This window comes from Anas platyrhynchos, chromosome 2 (genome assembly GCF_047663525.1).
Source record: "Anas platyrhynchos isolate ZD024472 breed Pekin duck chromosome 2, IASCAAS_PekinDuck_T2T, whole genome shotgun sequence".
Lineage (NCBI taxonomy): Eukaryota > Metazoa > Chordata > Aves > Anseriformes > Anatidae > Anas > Anas platyrhynchos.
Genome location: NC_092588.1, coordinates 156,278,411 through 156,297,079, shown reverse-complemented (window position 1 = coordinate 156,297,079; position 18,669 = coordinate 156,278,411). Strand labels below are relative to the sequence as shown.

The 18,669-nt window shown below is 41.7% G+C and overlaps 1 protein-coding gene across 1 annotated transcript in view; it reads right to left on the bottom strand.

Moving 5' to 3' along the window:
* Positions 1-18,669, bottom strand: part of LOC101790354 (vasoactive intestinal polypeptide receptor) — a 114,534-nt gene that overhangs the window by 53,560 nt on the left and 42,305 nt on the right. The window contains exon 3 of the mRNA XM_005023238.5: positions 6,000-6,107. Within this exon, the coding sequence (XP_005023295.1) occupies positions 6,000-6,107 (108 nt within the window). The remainder of the gene's footprint in view (positions 1-5,999; positions 6,108-18,669) is intronic.

The window sequence follows — 18,669 nt, the reverse complement described above, 5'->3', positions numbered from 1 at the left end:
GAAGGACTCTTTGCGGGTCATGCAAGGACTCCACAAGATTGCAGGTGACATCAAGGAGTTAACCCCAGCAGTCTGTTCAACCACTTGCTTAAATATCTTCAGGTGGCTCATTCTCATGTTATTTCATGGGGAGCTCTTCCCTTTGCTCTGTGCAGTTGTGTCAGTGTGTGTGTGTGCCACAGCTGGAGGGTGGGGAGCTCTGACAGTTGGGAATTGCTTCAGCTTGCACAACTAAGACCAGGATGTTACCAGTGAATTACATATATTGAAAGGATTTGACTTAATTACCTCTGCCTTAATGAGGTTAGATAATGCTACAAGGGATTAGTTCATGTCTTTCAAGGTGGAGGTATGGAGACGGGATGCCATTTCCAAAACTCTCTGCAGATGAATCAGGAAGAAAAATGAGATGACAGAGTTAAATCTTTGCTGTCCATCATACTGAATTTGTTAAAAGGCCATCAGTAAGATGGCAGAAATGAAATGAACCATGTCTTGTGTATAAGTGCTCACATTAACTCGTACCTAGGATCAAACAGTAGTTAAAATAACTTTGGGCACAATACCAAAAAGCAGAATGACAAAAGATAACCAAAAAAAGCTTTTGATTGATATTTGTTGAATTGAAATGTGCCACAGAGAGAAAGACGCCTTTTAAATTCAAAAGGAAAAGCTATCTGACAGATGATTATGAATGTGCAAGTTAAAAATGATGGAAGACATGCAAAAATCAAAAACCAAATGAAGACTTAATCTTCATGATGGATTATGATTTAAAACATCTACAATAACATAATAGGATCCATAATTTCTCAGGCAATTTTTGGGGCTCTGCTTAAGCAGGAAAGGGCTTGTTTAAGGACTTTAATTCAGATTCTGAATGCTAATGCTGTCACGAACTTGAGTTACTCCAAGTTTAAAAGACTAAACCCAGAGGAGATTTTGTCACACAGTTCTTTAAATATAAGCCAATATTCATATAACTTGCAATAATATTTAACACAAACACTACTTAGCTAAATCAGAAAATTTTACCTATGAGTCTGTGGATGAGCAGATTTGGTCTCCCTATAGCTGACATCCTAAGTGTCTATTCTGAATTACTCCATAGAGCAGTGAGGAAATCAGAGGCTGATTCAAACCACAGAGAATCACCTCCAAGATAAACTGGAGATGTTTCTCTGTTGACTTCAGGAGAAAGTTCACACATCTGGGATTAAATGATGAAATGTCAGCCTTTCATATAGCTGACATTAGGTGAGATTATTCTGACCCTGACTATACAATATAGACAGAAAAGAGCAAGGCTGAAGAGGCAGAAAACACATTTTTATTAACATACACTTTTGTTTAAATTCAGGAATTTATAAATCCCATGACCAGATTGAATCATCTTTCTCAAGCAGCCTGGAACTTTTAGATCCCAGTCATCATGTAGAAGAATAACAGCTTGCTATTTTCATTAATCGATGCTGATAAATACCCTTGTCATTTCCAAATTTCTGTTTTAGAGAAAAGACTGCAAACCTAAACACTGTGCACAAATGTGGACCTTAGACATGCTGTACAATACAACTGCCAATTTTTGTAGTTGGTGTCAGCCACATGAGTCTGGTGACATGACTCTCATCCCACTCTAATTCTTGCCTGGAAAACTGCATGAAACCTTCTGAATGAGCTCCATGGAAATCAGCCTAGCAAACTGTGAGTGCATGTAAAAGCTGTCAGTGATAAGCACAGACAGCTTTATGCTTATTCTAAGACTACAGGTAGCCAGTAAAAGCATCACCTCCTTGGACAGCCAAAGCCAAATATGACTTGGAGAATTTGCTTCACAGCATGCAGCATTTGGGATTGCTAAACAGGACAGAGAGCAGCAGCTTGAAGCCAGGAAATTGCCTGAGCCAGATGGTCAGCATTCTTAGTAACGACATTCAGAGGAAGGGACATAATTTCACTGAGACAACAACTCAAGATTCACCTGAGACTAATACGAACCAAGTCTTGGCTTGTTTTATAGTTCATAATGCAGAAATCATAACCGAGTATTTGGTGAACAGGTGCAGAACTGAGTCCCTCACTGTGCTGGTAGTCAGCAAGCTACACGGTCCCATCTCTTTCCCTCTTTATCTCTTAGGCTCACTGCACATGAAATGCGTTGGGTCCATCAGAAATCTTATAGAAAGAGTACTAGGGATGTCCCCGATCTTTAACGTCATTTGACCACTCTAAAACATCATCAAACAATATCTCCAAATCAGTCTTTAATTTCCCCACAAGTCCCCATTGGAGCCTTCCTCCAATTTCTAATCTGACAGTTTCATGGCAGTTTGCAGATTTTGTTTTTCAGCCAGTGCTGGATTTGGGCTTCAAGTGCTCCTTTCCCCCCTTGATTTTGCTCTTGCAATGAGAACTCCCACTGTTTGTTTTACTAAGCTAAGCAGGTGTCACTGAGCCATGCCACTCCAGTTTCTTCTGGAATGACAGACCTTTTATTTACCAGAAGATCTATCTTGTCACTTACATGCAAGAGGGAGAGACTAAAAAACAGCAGTAAGATTTTTGGAAAGCCATTTCCTATCCTCTTGTACATTGGAGGAACACAAGGAGCATTGGATCACGTATCCTGCTGTAGTGTATGGCAGTTTATCTCAGGAGCCTACCAGGTACTAAACTTGGCCCAAGAATTGGACCAGTACGGGGCACAGGATTGAGGAATGATGATTTCCAAGAGGAAATTAATTTATTCAAGAGGATATGTGGAAACTTAATAGGTGTTTCAGGTGGACAAATAAATGGGTATGTTCACAACCTCTGATCTGTGGTGTATTAAGCAAATTTCCATATCATTTTCCTGACTACTTCCTTACATTGACTTTTTATTTTTATCATTTGTGCATGAATGTCACAATAGTTAACCGATAATTTCCATTGTCTTCTCATGATATCATTTTAGATCTTCAAACTGCCAGAACAGGTTAAGTCCAAATACAATAAGACAATGGCAAAGACGTCATCAGAAGGATCCATGAATCAGTGCCGGGTGGAAATGCCAGCTAGAATCTCTGATGGCTTCCCATCTACATAAAAATGCACTGATGACAATGGCTACTCTGGACAGTAGCATCACAAAGTTCGGTTAAACCTGTGAGGTTGTGCCCTCTCCACTTAAATATATATGGCAAAATGTAAATTCAATGTACGGGTTCCATCAATGCCTACAAATTCTTTTTCCCATTATCATCTGTACCCAATGTTTGGCAGCACATTTTTAACGTTGTTAAAGAGTTGGTGTTTGGTGTAAAAGTGATGAGGATGAACAAAACAAATAATGAGATGGTGATGTTTTTTACTGGATATCAGGGAATCGGGAAATCAGGAATTCTTGGAACAGAGGAGGGATGATACAGGTAAAGCTATGATGATACCTCATACCTGTGGTGGCATTGTTTCAAGGTATTTGACCAATATTGAAGGATTTTTTTGAGCTGAATTGTGAAAATGCATGCATGTATTAAAGTGCACAGGGAAACTACCATGCCTTGGTAACTCTAGAAGTAGGCACTGCTCGCCTGCAGAAATGCAGGATTCAGACAGTTTGAGATTACTTGAATATAGAAATAAGTAGAATTAACGATGAACTGCAGTTCATCAGTATCTCTTCCTTGCTGAGTGCAGCAATCCTGGCTATTCCCACCCCCACCCCCTTAAGCAATTCATCTCATAGCTGAAGCTTAAAAAATGTCAGTGCTAGTTTTTACTGTTTAACTTGTGCAGAATGGACAATTTGCTCTTGGAGAAACTGTGGGAAACAAATCTCTATTACAAATGTCATACTCCATGTATTGAAAGAAACCTGGAACACTCTGGTGAAGAGATAGCAAGTAGTGCACTTTAATAATAAAAGGTGCCAAAAATATTTTCATCTATCTCCTTCACACGGTACTGACGAATGTCATAAAATAATGAAAATCTTCTGTATTTGTGAATGACATAAAAATTTAATGTCAAATGACGTCAAGACTATGCTAGGGATTTTAGGTTTTCTAAATGCCACAAGATATTTTATCCTTTATTTACCATGAGATAGCATATTAGTCATTTGAAGAGTATATTCTCCATTAAATGGAAAAATCACATTAACTCTTTTTTTCCCCAATATCTCACCCTTTTCTTGCTGTAAGTATAGAGAAAATCTTTTATTGCTCAGAACTTTGGTATAAGCTTTCATGATTCTGCAAAGGGATCAAAGCATAGGACATAAACATTTGCTAGATGATTGATTTCCTTGAAAGCTATTCAATGATACTACTACAAAGCAAGAACTGCTTTACAAACTTCAATGACATTAATTTTGCAAGAAATCTTGTAAAACAAGAGGCACTCTTATCCTGCCTTTATTTATGATCATATCTGCTTTACACATTTGTATATGATTGTCCAAAGTACAATGATTGCACATTGCCAGCTGCAAGGCCAGATGACATCTGCTGAGCTCACTGCTCACAGGACAGCTCAAAAGGCAGCAACATGGGTATGCAGAGAAAGGGCACAGGTTGGCTTTTATTTGAGGCTTGCTCCTGGCCTGGCACATTGCAGTAGGTGCACAGAAAGCCCAGGTGATGTCCTAGTTGATCCTGGTGGAATCTGGGCTTCTCCCAGAATAGGAATACTTGTGTTAAAACAGGTCTTTTGAGATGCCCTTAAGTGCCTGAGATATTCAGAGATATGGGAGAGCTGCACCCTTCTTCAGAGAGCCTGGAGACTAGCTGAGATGCCCTAAGACTCTCAGAGAGCAGCACATGCTTCTGAGTAGGCAATTTGATTGTGTCTCATAAGCCTGTGCTAGTACTCTATTAAAAGCATTACCCTTAGCTTAAGTTCAACGCAATCCCAATGACACATATAGGTATATGTATATATGTATGTATCATACATATGTACACATACCTCATTGTTCTGCTGTGGTGGAATGAAGTATTACAAACTCTTCTCAGGGAGATTTTTTTCTTCCTCTTTAACTAACTGCTGGGTCCCTAAAACCCAGCAAGTGCATGTTTTGCTCAGAAGAGGAGGGCACAAAGCACCGACTACAGGCAATTCTTCCACACGGCTGGGCCAAGGCACAGGGGTTTTGCCCAGTTTTGCATTTCCCTTCTGGCTCTACCAAGCCTTTTGATGTGGCTCTGGGCAAATCATGTAATCAGTCTGTGCTGGTTAATCAATGTAGTGTCCTGCTCTGCTAAGCAGGGACAATATTGTATCCTTACTCCCGTTCATAACCTATCCTGTGTGTTTGTTTATAATTCTGTAAAAGTGAAGACTAATCAGCCTGGTGCGTAATGTCCACTGAAAAAAAAAAAGGCTTCTTTTGCTGTGGAGGCCTGCAGGACTACTATAATAAAAATAGAAAGTAATGACTATAATCTAGAAGGAGACAAAGAGTCCTGTTGCTGCATTGCCCTTGAGACCTGAGTTTTAAATTAAAGCTTCCCAGAACATGCCAACCGGTGTATTAAGCTGCTTTCTCCATTAACCTTCCCTGCCCATTATTTGTCAGCTTAATTTCTTGGCTGGTGGCCAAATTAGTCATTTCTGTGGAAAAATACTTTATTACACACAGTTTCGGCTTGTTTATTTTATGTCAGAGACTTAATTAATTGCAGTGCTAAACTGTCCATTTTGTACAGCAAACATACTATTACACATGTTGATTAAACTTTTGCTGCAAAACATCCATATTATTGGATTTCACCAGGAGCCTCATTTGCATCCCTATGACACCAAGTAGTATGTTGTGCTGGAAGAAGACAGGAAGGATGATTTAATGGTTTGGGCACCCCTGTATGGCTTGGGAACCTTCTTTACCTCGTGCAAATCCTTAGTCCCTCTGAATTTGTTCTCCCTCTGATTACGCCAGAAGCTTTACCCGCAATATGATGTGAAACCCTCCAGGCAGTTAAGCCATAAAACCATTCCAGCGAGATGAGCTGTCTTACCAACGAAAGTGGTGAGGAATCTGAAGTACTTTGGGCATGGCTTCACCACAACTGCTCCCACCTGCGCTTCAGGCCAGCACGTGATGTTGTCCCATTGTCTCCTGCAACCTGGGGAAAAGAGAAAAGCTGATGATAGAACAAAAACAAGCAACTCTCTGCTGTCTCTTGTATGGAGCAGAGGAAATCAGCTCTGCAAAGGTGCGTTGAGCATTGGTGCGAGCACCTTTTGTAAGGAAAGTTACAGAAATATTTTGTTTAAACATAGAGTTTTCAGCTACCCCAGTCCCTGAATTGCAGCACTGGTGATACCTGTAATTTTCCCAGAAATTGACACAGAAAGAAGAGAACCAGACAAATCAGAGTTAACTGTTAGCAGTGCCTTTTTAGATAAAAAAAGGCAGAAATGCTTAATTAAATCTCTCTCTTCCCTGCCCTTATCTCTCCTTGTTGCATTAAGACACCTCTCCTGAACATACTGAGATGCACAAGCCATACTCCCACTCCTTTTCCTCTCTCCCCAAAGTTTTGTCACCAGTATTTCTCCCCATTGCAATGAGATGGTTCTGCATGGGGTGAGCTCAGTTGGATGGGGACACAGATGACAATCAAGGGATCAGGAGTCAAATTCCTTCTCAAGAAGCAATTTTTCTCTTTAAAAAGGGAGAAGGCATAAAACCATCCTGGAGGCAGAGGAGGGACAGGGCTGTCACCAGGAGTGATTCTCTACGGGAGGGTGGAGCAAGGTGGTATAAAGCCCTATCTAAGCCAGGAGGGATGGCACAACCAATGGAGCTAACTTTAGAGAGAAACTATGGTGTTTTATTAAAATGAAACATTTTACAAGGTTTTTTGAATTGAATAAATACTTTCTGGGAGAAAAAATGGCCAGGCATGCCCTTTCTGCAGAGCTGCAATATGCTCTGATTTTGTCCTTTTATTTCTGCTTTTTCAAAAGACATTAAGGATATCACACATGTACCAGAGTAATGAATAATGTAATATTAGCACTGAAGACAAAAGGAGTCTGCAGACAGGAATTAATAAAATTTCAGATGTTTTTTTTGCCAACATGTTACATATTTTAGAGTTCTTACTAAAATTTTGAAGATTTTTTTTTTCTTCTTTTTCTTTTCAACAGAAACTTTTATGGCTGCCTGGGTTAGATAGATGGGTTGTCAACAGATCTCCCTCAGTTGCTTCTTCATAGCACCTCTGCTCTGGGTTACTCTTTGTGTCCCATTACGTTGTGACACTTCCCCAAATGTGACTAAAGTGTTGCTGTTAAGGTCAACTGCCTAACAAAAGAAACTGGAATATGAAGAAAAAAGCCTTGAGAAAATGCTTTCCACATACAAGTAAAGAGAACTGTGAAAACCACTCTCAAGCTGCAGTGCTTGGTGATGACATCCTGATCAGAATTTCCCCCTTTAAATAATCTTTTAGGCCTTCTGCTCAGGAAAAGGCTGGTGTCATCATCAGTCTGTTCAGAATGAGGCAGCTTGCTGTCTCAGATCAATAAAGAGAGCGCACAAAAATACTCCGAAGCTGAAAAAGAACCCTCAGCTCTCTTTCAAATTTATTTTACAAGTTTTTCCTTCATTCTTTCATGAGCAAACAGAACTTTTCAAATGAAGTCCTGAGGTGGGTTTATCACAGCCTGAAAAAAAGGGAATAACTGACGGTATCTTCTTCATGCAAGCTCTTCTGTAGCATTCATTAAAATTCAATTTTCAGATTTCTAATATCAGTTGCAAAGCTCACTTTTTACAGTGTCTTACTTATCTGCTACCAAACAGCCAGCAGCTCCAAAAGTATTAAGATATTACATATTCTGCCCCTGGAAAATAGATGATTTCTTGACAAGACCTTTCTTGTTCTACAATCTCCATCAGCATCAATAAATTATAATGGGCCCATTACCCCAGGACAGGTTATAATGCAAAATAAAATAAAAGGTGATAGTATCAGATGGCTTTTTAAATGTTCTGAATTAGGCACTTTGAGAATTTTTCTGATCCTCATCTTTTTCCATTGTAGCATTTTTCACCACCACCTGTGGTGCATGAAAAAAGCTTTTAGGTGTTTTTGTAACACAAACTCTGACTAAAATAAGGTGAGGACACACAAGACTGATTTTGCAAGACACACAGAGGGGACCTTTAGTAACTATTGCTTCTGCAAAGACCTCTCATATCTGCCCATCAGCTCTGCCAGTGCCATTCTTCCTCGTTGCCTCCCCAGATTTGCTGATGCTATTAGTGTAGCTGCCTGGAAGGGTTCAGGTTTCAACGATGGAGTTCACATCCCTGCTTTTACGTGTGAAGAAGCTGGAGGTGTGGACTTGAAGAAGTCAATGGATACTGGAGTTCCAGAAACTTGACTTTAGCTAATTTTGAAGCATTTGAAGTTCAGTGAGATACAATTTACTCGTACTAGGTCTAAGGCAGGAGAAGAGCTTAATGTCTAACACATTATAATAACTTTGTTTGAATAATTTATAATAATAATTTAAAGTAATTTTGTTTGAAATGTGAGGCGGAAAGAACAGGCCTTCACATTTTTAATGAATTGGAACAGTTTGAAGATCTGAGGCAAAATGCTTTGCAGTTGGAGTTCAGCACTCACCGCTTGCCCTGCAGTCAGCCCACTACAACTTCAGGCACAAGTTTGTGCCTGTCCATCCAAATCGTGACACAGACAGCCTTTATCAAATAGCCTTGGAGAAATTTGTCTTTCTCCAAAGCTTACCTTGGCAGACTGCTGAGATCACAGGGTTGGCGGGCAATACTCAGCTGTGTCACTGTGACAGATCAATATCCAAGAAAACTATTTGAGGGTACAAACAGCTGCACTGGGACTTGGAGAAGGGAAACCCATCTTCCCTGTGACATCACTTGGCCTTCACAGATGTAAGAAAGATGACAATTTGTTTTGCATGATCAAATCATGTTTGGTGATTGCTAAGTGCTTCCCCATTAATTAATTACAAATATTTTCTCTGTTGCACTGAGTATCTGCAGGAGGGATGCAAATGTATTTATCCTTCCTTATCCAAGGTGGAAATGACCCATGGATGCACCTTTCATAAATACTGTGATCCTGAAAACAGTTGGGCAAACCCTTCAATACCATTTCAATCAATGTGACTGTGCTGCTCATTTGCTTGTTACCGCAAACCAAGGAATGCACGCTGCTAAGGATTATCCTCTGCTTTGGAAATGATCACTAGTGAGTTGTAAGAAGCCCTGTGTGAAAACAAGTGTGTGACTTTTTCAAAGATGGTGGCATTCACAAATTCTCTGGATAATCAGGCACACTCTTTAAACTCTTGGTATTATAAGTATGCACATATATGTAAGAATCTTTCCCTTTTCAAATTTTTGACTGTGACTTCCAGACCCTCAGCTTTGTCCTGATGCTACCTGGTAAGTCAGGAAGTGCTCTCTGGAGCCAAGTAACTTCTTCTGGAGGGCTGCAGGGAGAAATCCTTCACAACTTTAATGAAGCTGGCTTTTAACCTTTCTTTCTTCAGCTAAGCACATCAAACTGCTCATCCTCTCACTATAAGGCATGTAATTAGTGTAATTACTAGCAGCCAACTCTCTCTCTCTTTAAACAGGCTCCTGAAGCACTGCTCAAGGAGTACCATCAATGAATGGGCTGGAGGCTATCAGCCACATGCTGAAGCTCACGTCTTTACATCCAAGAGCTCGGACTCCCTCTTTGCAAGCCAAGCATCTAGGCTGCACCAACCACAGCTGCCTGGGCTTTGGAGATCCCTCGTCTAAGAGGTTCTTACTCAGAAGCCTGTCTTAGGGTGGTCTCCACCATAGGGCTTTTCTTCCAGCCAGGTAGGAAATGCTTGATCCCTGGCTGCCACCACAACAGTGGCTAAAGGCACTGGCAGATTCCCAGCTGCAGTGATTTAGGAGACCCCACCACAGCTACAGAAGGTGGTAACCTTTTCCACTGTCACTGCTAAATGTGAATCAAAGCTTGGGCCCTCGTTTTCTCTCCCTTTAAAAGGTTAATAAACACAAAACATGTCAATTTGCATGAAGCACAGGTAAACGGTGCTTTGCAGAAGTGGCAAAGCGGGGTGCAAAGAACATTTATTTGAGTTATATCTACACTTACAGAAAATATACAGTCAAAGCTTATCAGGGAAGCAGCAGAGAATAAGTTCCCTTCATGAATAAACATGAATCTGCAGAGCTCTGGCGTGGCTCTGAGACGTGACTGGGTTTGGCTGATGAAAGAACTGAATGGTAGTAGGCTGGTGCCAAGGCATGGTCTTAACCCAGCTGAACTCCCAAGTCAGAGAAAAAGCCTTTCAGCACATCTGTCATTCCCACCAAACACTCCCCAATGAATGGGGTCACTCCTGGCCTCTCCTGGAGGACATGGGCACAGTTTTGCTCTTTGAATCTACGTTCAGATGCAAAGATACCAATTTTTTGCCTGGGACATGTCGGGATCTCTGCATGCCTCTCGCTACCCACAGGCAGAAAACAGCAAGCCAAAGGTACAGCTACATTAAACCATGCTGAGATATCACCCAGTACCATCAGAGGCAGTGATGACCTGGTGTGTTTTCAATGGAAACTGATTTTCACTCCAATCTAGTATCAGTAGGCAGTTTCCATCCTCTCTGGAGTTAGGGCTGTAAAGAGCTACCAGGTGACATTTACTCTCCCACTGACATCTTCTGTAGAAGTTATTATACCCAAAGATGCTCTCCCCTGTTTGCCAGTTTGATTTCCTTTCAACCAATTATCTTTCTGCTGATTTTCTTGTCCAAATTGGGCATTACGTTTTTTACCTTACTGAAGAAAACAGACCCCAAAAGATGGTCCCTGCAAGGATTTGTTAATGGTGCCTCAGTTCCAGACAGGCAACTTGAGTTCAGTCTTGGTGGAGAGTGAGAGAGCCCACCATGAACCTCACAGCTATTACTACTGCCCCAGCCTCCAGTGAGCCCAGTCTTCCTGAATCAGGGATGGTTTTCTATTTAAATTTTTAAAATTGTGCATAATAATAAGAACACAATTCTGGAAAGATTCTTTTTCTTACATAAATCATTTAAATTAAATGTGATTTGATTTTGCTTTTGAACTCATGGAAATTTTTCACATTCACAACCTCCTGGGCCAAGGAATTGCACAGTTCAAGTGTCTGCTGAAAGAACATCCTTTTCTGAATTTGCTTTGAACCTGCTCGTTGCTGGTTTCATTAGGAACATAGTTCCTTTATGAATACAGAAATATTTATAACCTAGTCACAATCTCCCTTTCCCTGGGGAGGAAAACCATAAAATCCTCTTTTATATCCCTCCTCAAGCATCTCTTTTTCAAGCTGAAGTGTCCTAGCTTATTTAATTACTTTTTGCATGGAAACAGTTTCCTATCATTTCTCCCTTGTGTCTTTTCTGTTTCTAATTCTACCCCATCTTACCCTGCCTGGACTTACAGAATAGGGCTTTCCCTTATTTTTCTGTGACAGATTGGTTTTGACCAGGGCTTGCTTGGCTCCAAAGTTTAACTGCAATCCTCCCACTCTTGTCTGCAAAATTCAACCCTTCTGTCCTGTGTTCACTGCTGTGCCCTCCTCCCCCCAGCCCCACTCCTGCATCCTGTGTGCATCTCTCCTCTGCCACCTCCACCTATCATGGTTTTATTTTTATCAACACTGATAATCTCTTCCAAAGCAAACCTGTCCCCTCAAAGTTTCCCTTTCAACTTTTCATAGCTTTGCATTCAATTTGGATATTTTTTGCCTATCGCTGCATGCTATCGCCTCAGCGCCGTGGGCAGGATGTGACAGAGAAACCACTTAGCTGAAGGAAAACCACATTACTGCCAGAGCAGGCAAAACCCTGGCACTGTTGCATTTTCTTCCCACCACTGCTTTGCTCTTTGTGGCACACGTATGCTCCTTTATTCTTCCCTCAGTGACAGGTTTGCAGTACCAATTCAGGAGAAAATGGACTTGGGAAATCACAGAAGGCAAAACAGATCCCCCGTGAGGATAAATAACAAGAGTTTATCGTGGACTTTGTCTCTGTATGTGTGGCAAGACAGAGAGATCAATTTGATTTTTCCCACTCTGTGTACAAGCTGGACAGAACACTGCTTCTCGCTATAAAAATTGATTTGTACTTCTGCAGGGGCTTCCCGTAGAAACTGTCCAGGAACTCAACAGGAAAAGTAAAAAGATATCTTTTACAGAATATTTGCAGAAATTTGACTCAAAGACATATGAAGGAAAACTCACCTTAAGCCCCTAGACTGAGTCATTCTAAATAAACAGCATGAAAGAAATCACCAGAGAGTATTTCTGGAGGATTATTTTTAAGCATGAAAATCCTACGAGTTTTTCCATCATCAACATCAACTAGGAAACAAATTAAAAAAAAAAAAAAAAAGTTTCTAATCTTTCAGCTTTTCTTTAAACAACAAACTAAATAAACACTTGACTTTTTTTTCATCCCTCCAGATCACTTGTTTCATAAATCAAACTTGTGAACTGAGCCTTTCTGCTTAATTCCAGAATCCATAAACTGAAACAAAAGATGCCAAGACATGACGAAGATTTATAAAGTGGGTTGCCTCAAACATCACTTACGTCCTCACCAACATCTAAACAAGAAACAGTTCTTTAGTGCTCTGACATGGAGGATGCTTAAAGGATTGATCCAGGGCTTCCTTGTTCATTGCTCATTTGCAGAAGTTATGAGAAGTTAAACTGTACCTGGTCTCTTTGAATTTAGGTCGCTGAAGATGAGTAGGCTCAACCTCAAGAAATGCTTTCTTGATCATTAAGAAGGCAACAGTGATAATGCAACAGTGGTAAGGCAAAAGTGCAGTGATAATGTGAGATCTCACATGGGACTGACTGATGCTGAGCTCCTCCATCCCTCACCATCTCACTGACCAAAAAGAGACATGAATGTTGTGAGGAGAACATCAGAGATTTGGTGGGGTTTCATAATTAAACAAGTCAAGGAAAGACAGGACACAAATGCAGTAGCTTTCACTGATGGTTCAAATCCTGTGAAAGCCAGGAGACTTTTCCTCAGCCTTACAATGTTGACCTTGATCTTTGTAAATTCCTCGCCATTCTGGAAACACAGGTGGCAACTCGAATGGTAGCACCAAGAAGAGAGCTCAGAAGACCTGGCCACTTGAATGAAGTGCCAGCCCTTCCAGTGTCCAGCTCATTTGACTTGCTCATTGAAGGCAAACAAGCAAGCAACAGCCCATTTTATCTTGCTCTTCTTCAGGTAAATGTTAAATATGGTAAATGTGGGTAAATATGAAACCCCACTAAAAAAGGAAGGGGAAAAGGGAAGTTACCTCAACAAATCACAAGCCACAGATTGCATGTCCTGCTACTAAAAAGCTACTGCTGTTGTTGCACAAGCTGGAGTGTGCTTTATCAAGTAAATTCTTCCTGAATTGGTTCTTGCTTATTGAACATGCTGGGAGTGTGCTTCTTGCCCATAGCGCTGGGGAGCATCTGCAGAAGAAGAGAAGTTCTGTAGGTAGGTAGGGGCAAGAGGGACAGCAATGCTTTTTCACCTGGCCTTTGGTTTTACTTGGAGGCATATTTAATGGTCAGAAGGGAAGAAAAAAAAAAGAAAAAAGAAAAGTTTGTGAGACACCAATTAGAAAAAAAAAAATCACAATAGAAGCCCTACTTAGACCTTGTATAGCACTTCAGACTTCAGCTTCTGTTCTCCACAATTTCATTTTCCTAGGTTAGAAGCTCAGGCTATCAAGAAATGAAAGCACATAAGTTACAGAAAGTCCAGTGCACAGTAAAATCACAGAAATACATCCACTAGTTGCAGCAGGTTTTGGATCTTAGCCATACACTGTAACAGGAGCTTGACATAACTTATGGAATATACAACATTTTCCAGTATGCTTATTGTACATAAAAAGGCTGGATACCATCAATAAAGTGCCCTGACACAGTCAGTAAGAAAAATAAAATTAAAAAAAAAAAAAAAAACATGAAACAGCAGGAAGGAGATATTTCCTAACCAGAAATCTGATGGGATGTGAGGTCAACAAATACGCTGTCAGAAATTTAGAGCTCTGTATAGATGGATTTCATCCGAGCAATTAGCCAAAGCTTTGAAGATGTTTTGGATTTGCTTTCCATTGGTCTATAGTGATGGCATTTTTCCTTATTTCTATATCCCTTGCATAACTAATGCTATGTGCATTTATATATTATAGCATTCTAAAAGAAAAATAACCAAAGAGTCCGATGGTATTTCCAAATGTTACTTACTCTCCAAGCTAAAATGCCTTTTCCAGTACAAGATTTATGCCACTAAATGGTTGTTAATCCCGAAAAGCTACAGGACAGCTGTTCCTGAGTCAAATAAACACGGCTGTTTGTTAGAAAGCTTGCAGCCAGGACATGTCAGCAACAGGCAAAACAAAAGCAAAGCCTCCACCCCTACAGCATATTAAGGCAGAAAACAGATGTGCTAACATCTTATCTTATGACTGTGTCTCTAGAAAGATGAGGTCAAGGGGAAAAAAAAAACACAAAAGCAAAAACGAAAAAACAAACAGCTCTTAGCCCTACATGGAAGATTGGTTGGGTGCTGTGTAGATCTTTGCTTGAATTTCATCTCTACAGAGGGCATCCTGAGAAGGCACTGCACCTCCGCTGGGAATTGCCAGCCCTTGGCAGAGAGCTTGAGCTGGGGGTTACCATGTACAGCCAAGTAACAGCTTTGTAGGGAAACCACCTTTGCTCATCATTTCTTGAGGAAGAGCCTCCTTGCGTGGGAAAACAGCCAACAGCTTCAGGCTGTGTTTGAGCAGCCAATAGGAAAGTTGTGTGGGCTGATCGCATTTGAGGGTTGAAGCGGGGTTTACCTCTGTGGTGACAACATGCTTTCTTCTCGTGTTTCAGTACTGAGTTTCCTAGTATGGCAAAGGGTAGATGATCCTCCAAGAAATACGGGGCTTTTTAGATTTCCAAGAAATACAGGGCTTTTAAAATTTCCACAGAGCAGGCGCCACTGCTGTAAGAGCTGCAGCACAATGTGTTGGTGGCAGGAAGAGTCCCAGAGCAGACAAAAAAAGTGTTAATGAAGGAAGACCATTTGGAGGTACCACGGTGTGGCCCATCCCAAGTGAATATCATGGCTTCCATCCAGTAACTGAAAGAAAATTTTCCATTACATAGAAGGCTCCTTGACTCTTCTACTGATCCTTTAAGACAGACAAGTGAGAGTTTAAAGTCTTGATGACACACGGCTGAATATTCTGCTCTTGTAGGGGAGCCACGTTTCCAGGAGTGGTAAGGACTGATGTCCCATCTGGCAGCTGGACCAACACTGCTGCTTGTACCAAGACTGAAATGAAGGAGCTCTCCTTATCCCCTGGACTGGTGTTAGAGACGACAGTAAACAAAGAAATTAGGAAAGACAACATAGAAGGAAGTCTTGCAGGTCCTTTTGTCTTTCAAGAGATTGTTAAGGACAAATGACTATTTTAACAGACTGAATTGGTTTGCCCTCCAGTCTTCATTGAATATGTTGACTAGATCCTCAGGGCTTGATTTAGCTCTCCAGAAGGCAGCAGTTAATGTCATTCCTGGTGTCCCAGGATATATGGGATTTTTGGAGATGCTAGTAGATATGAGATAGGACTTAGGGGAGCCCTTCCCACTTCTGAAACAACAACTGGACAACCGGAGGCCACATTACTTATTCAAGAGCATCTGTTAACATTTTTGATGTGTGGCTAATGGCTTGCAAGAGTCAGCCACTGTCCAAGGGCTTTCTTTTCTTATTTTCTGTAACTGCTCTGAACCACTAGCACAAGCTTGTCTGCTTCTCTCTGCAGACAACCTCAGCCCAGGGGCAGGTCTGTCCTCTGGCTACACCAGTGCCATCTGACAATATTACCCTGACCACCCCTTGCATGTCTGCCAAGGTGTATATTCCCCCTGAAAGCTACCAGCCTTCAAACCTGCCAGCTCACTGGCTTGTCTGAACATTTCCTCCACTACTGAGCTTCAAGCAGTGGCCTTTTGCTGACAAAACCATCCATCCGATGCATGTGAAGGGGTAAGAAACACCTACAGGAGCACTTGGCAGGTCTCGGGGATGCACCACCACTCGACGCAGCCAAAATTTGTGACACATACAGCCTTGGGTGAGTGGTCCCCCTGCTGTGTGCACTGCCTCGCGTGCTTGTGCTGCAAACAGCCACCTAGCGCCTGCTCTAGCCACGGTGCACATGGAGAGAGGCTGCCACACAAACCTGACCTACACATCATCTGTCCCAGGAGGTCTTATGCAACTGGGAAGGTGAGAATTCGCTTGAACTTTTGCAAGCAAGGAACTATTAATTATTTCTTATCTTACTGCTCTATAAACAGATGGTGATGAATAAACAGACTCCTCATTTAAACTTCATTAACGTTTTTCCAGCTTGACTTTTAATTTCCATATGTTCGCTGCTTCTTCTCTCATCAAACACGCCTTGACTTCTTCAAGGGAGACTGCAAGAGAACCCCAAGCTCCAAATTTGGCTTTTCAAGCCAGCCTCTACTGCAGGTCTGTGGAATAGCAAATACATTATATAAAGAATAAACAACATGGGCCATCCTTCACCTGGGTTCATTTGCATGTGGCAGTGATGGTGATGATATCATAGGACTCACTTTTATTGCCCAAAGCAAGCTGAAGCACGTACAACTTAATTGTACGTGAAGAGTGGCTGGGAGGGTGGTTGGGAATATTTTTTTTCATGTAATCCACTTTTCTGATTTTTTATTGAGTTTCAAATCGTGCTTGCCAGACAGATAGGTCTAGATTTCAACTACAAAGTGCAGTGCTGAAGTACCCAAGGTATCAGAAGCATCTCAACTGTAGCAGCTCCTTGATGGCTACTGACAACACTTAAAAAATCACCTCAGCTATCTCTTCACTACTGAACTGTGGCGAACAGACAGACAAAATGTTGATCTGACTGCCTCCAGCTGAGCTGTTCTGAGTTCCTTTCACTTCCTCTTAACTTCTACAGGATTTTAGGATCCAAATCGAGCAGAAGATCTTCCCTTTCGGAGGAAATCAAACCAACTGAAAAACCATAAAGAAAACGAAGTTCAGCAAAGGGAATGCAAAGACCTTTACATGGGGAGCAGTAATGCCAAGTACCTGTATAGGCTGGAAAGTGGCCTGGCAGAGAAGAACCAGGTGGATTCTGAGGTGACCATGAGCCAGCAACGTGCCCATGCCGCAAAGGCCAATGGTGTCCTGGGCTGCATTAGTCAAAAGTATCACCAGCAGGTCAAGGAGGGGATCCTTTCTCTCCACTCAACTTGTGAGGCCGCACCTGGAGCACTGGTCCAGTTCTGGGCTTCCCAGTACAGGAAGAGAAGTCGCTCCACGAAGACCATTTACTGTATCACGTTGTGCTTTCCTGCATAGAAGCACTGTCACCAGAGCTGCTCATCCCATCCAACTGTGAGTCACACAGTACCTCATTGAACTGTCATCCCCAAATTACTCTCCCCCTTCCAAAAGGATATCTGATTGCCGAGGGAATTGATTAGCAGTAATGGGATTAAAAGAGAATGAGTGAGGTCAACTCACCTAGACCTGATTGCTTTTGTTGACTTAAGAAAGACAGCCAAAAAAGTCAGGATTTTTAATTATTTATTATTTATTTGGGTGCTTCAAATTAAACCCAACTATTTCTAAACTGCACCCATGGAGGGAGAAGCTTTCATAAAAAAAAAAAAAAAAAGGCAGCAACAAACAACAAAAAAAAAAGGTCACTCACAGTGCTCAGGGATAAAAAAAGCAAGTGGAAGTCAGCAAGCAGCCATGTGGCAGTGAGACCTGCCTTGAAGCAAGCCTTTAGGGGTTCTGACACACTTCACATGGAGAGAGATTTGCCACCATCTGTGGGCCTGGAAAGCAAAATCCCCTTCAGCTATCCTCTCCTCCTAACCCTACTGCTGCTAAGTGTATTATTAGCTGAGCAGTCTCCGCGTTGCATACAGATGTCTTGGCTGAAAAAGTATCTGGAGTAAAAGCCTGGTTTTCAGTGGGGCTGGGATTGCATTCTTTGAAAATGCTTACAAGCAAATTTCAAAAGCAAAGTAATGCAGAGGACTGAGGAACTCTATTCATCATTAGCTCCTACAACAAGAAAGTGCCTTGGAGAACCCCAGGCTATGGAATTGCCTCATTTATTTATATTGTAGTGGCGGGAGATGCCACCAGAGAAGCAGCCCCACACAGCTGGAGAGCAAAGAGAAAGGGAAAGACAACAGCCCAAGGCAGCTACCGCGCATCCTCCTATTGCAGCAGCTGCTGGCTGTGTGGGAACTACTGTCTGCAGAACTGTTCTCAAAACTTCTCATCGTGCTCATCCAGTGGGGAAGCAATCACTGAAGGCACTCAAATCTTTGGGCCGAACTGATCCAGTCCAGGCAGGACTTGTCCAACGCTGGCTGATGAACATTTGGGGTGACCTGGGAGCCCCACGAACTCTGCACCTGAACTCCCGGAGCTGATGTGCTACCCGTTACATATAGTGCACCCACGGTGTAGAAATGATGTGGCTTTTCTCTTTGGGAGTGTTATTTCTCCTCAGATACATAATTAATTCTTGTGAATTTTAAT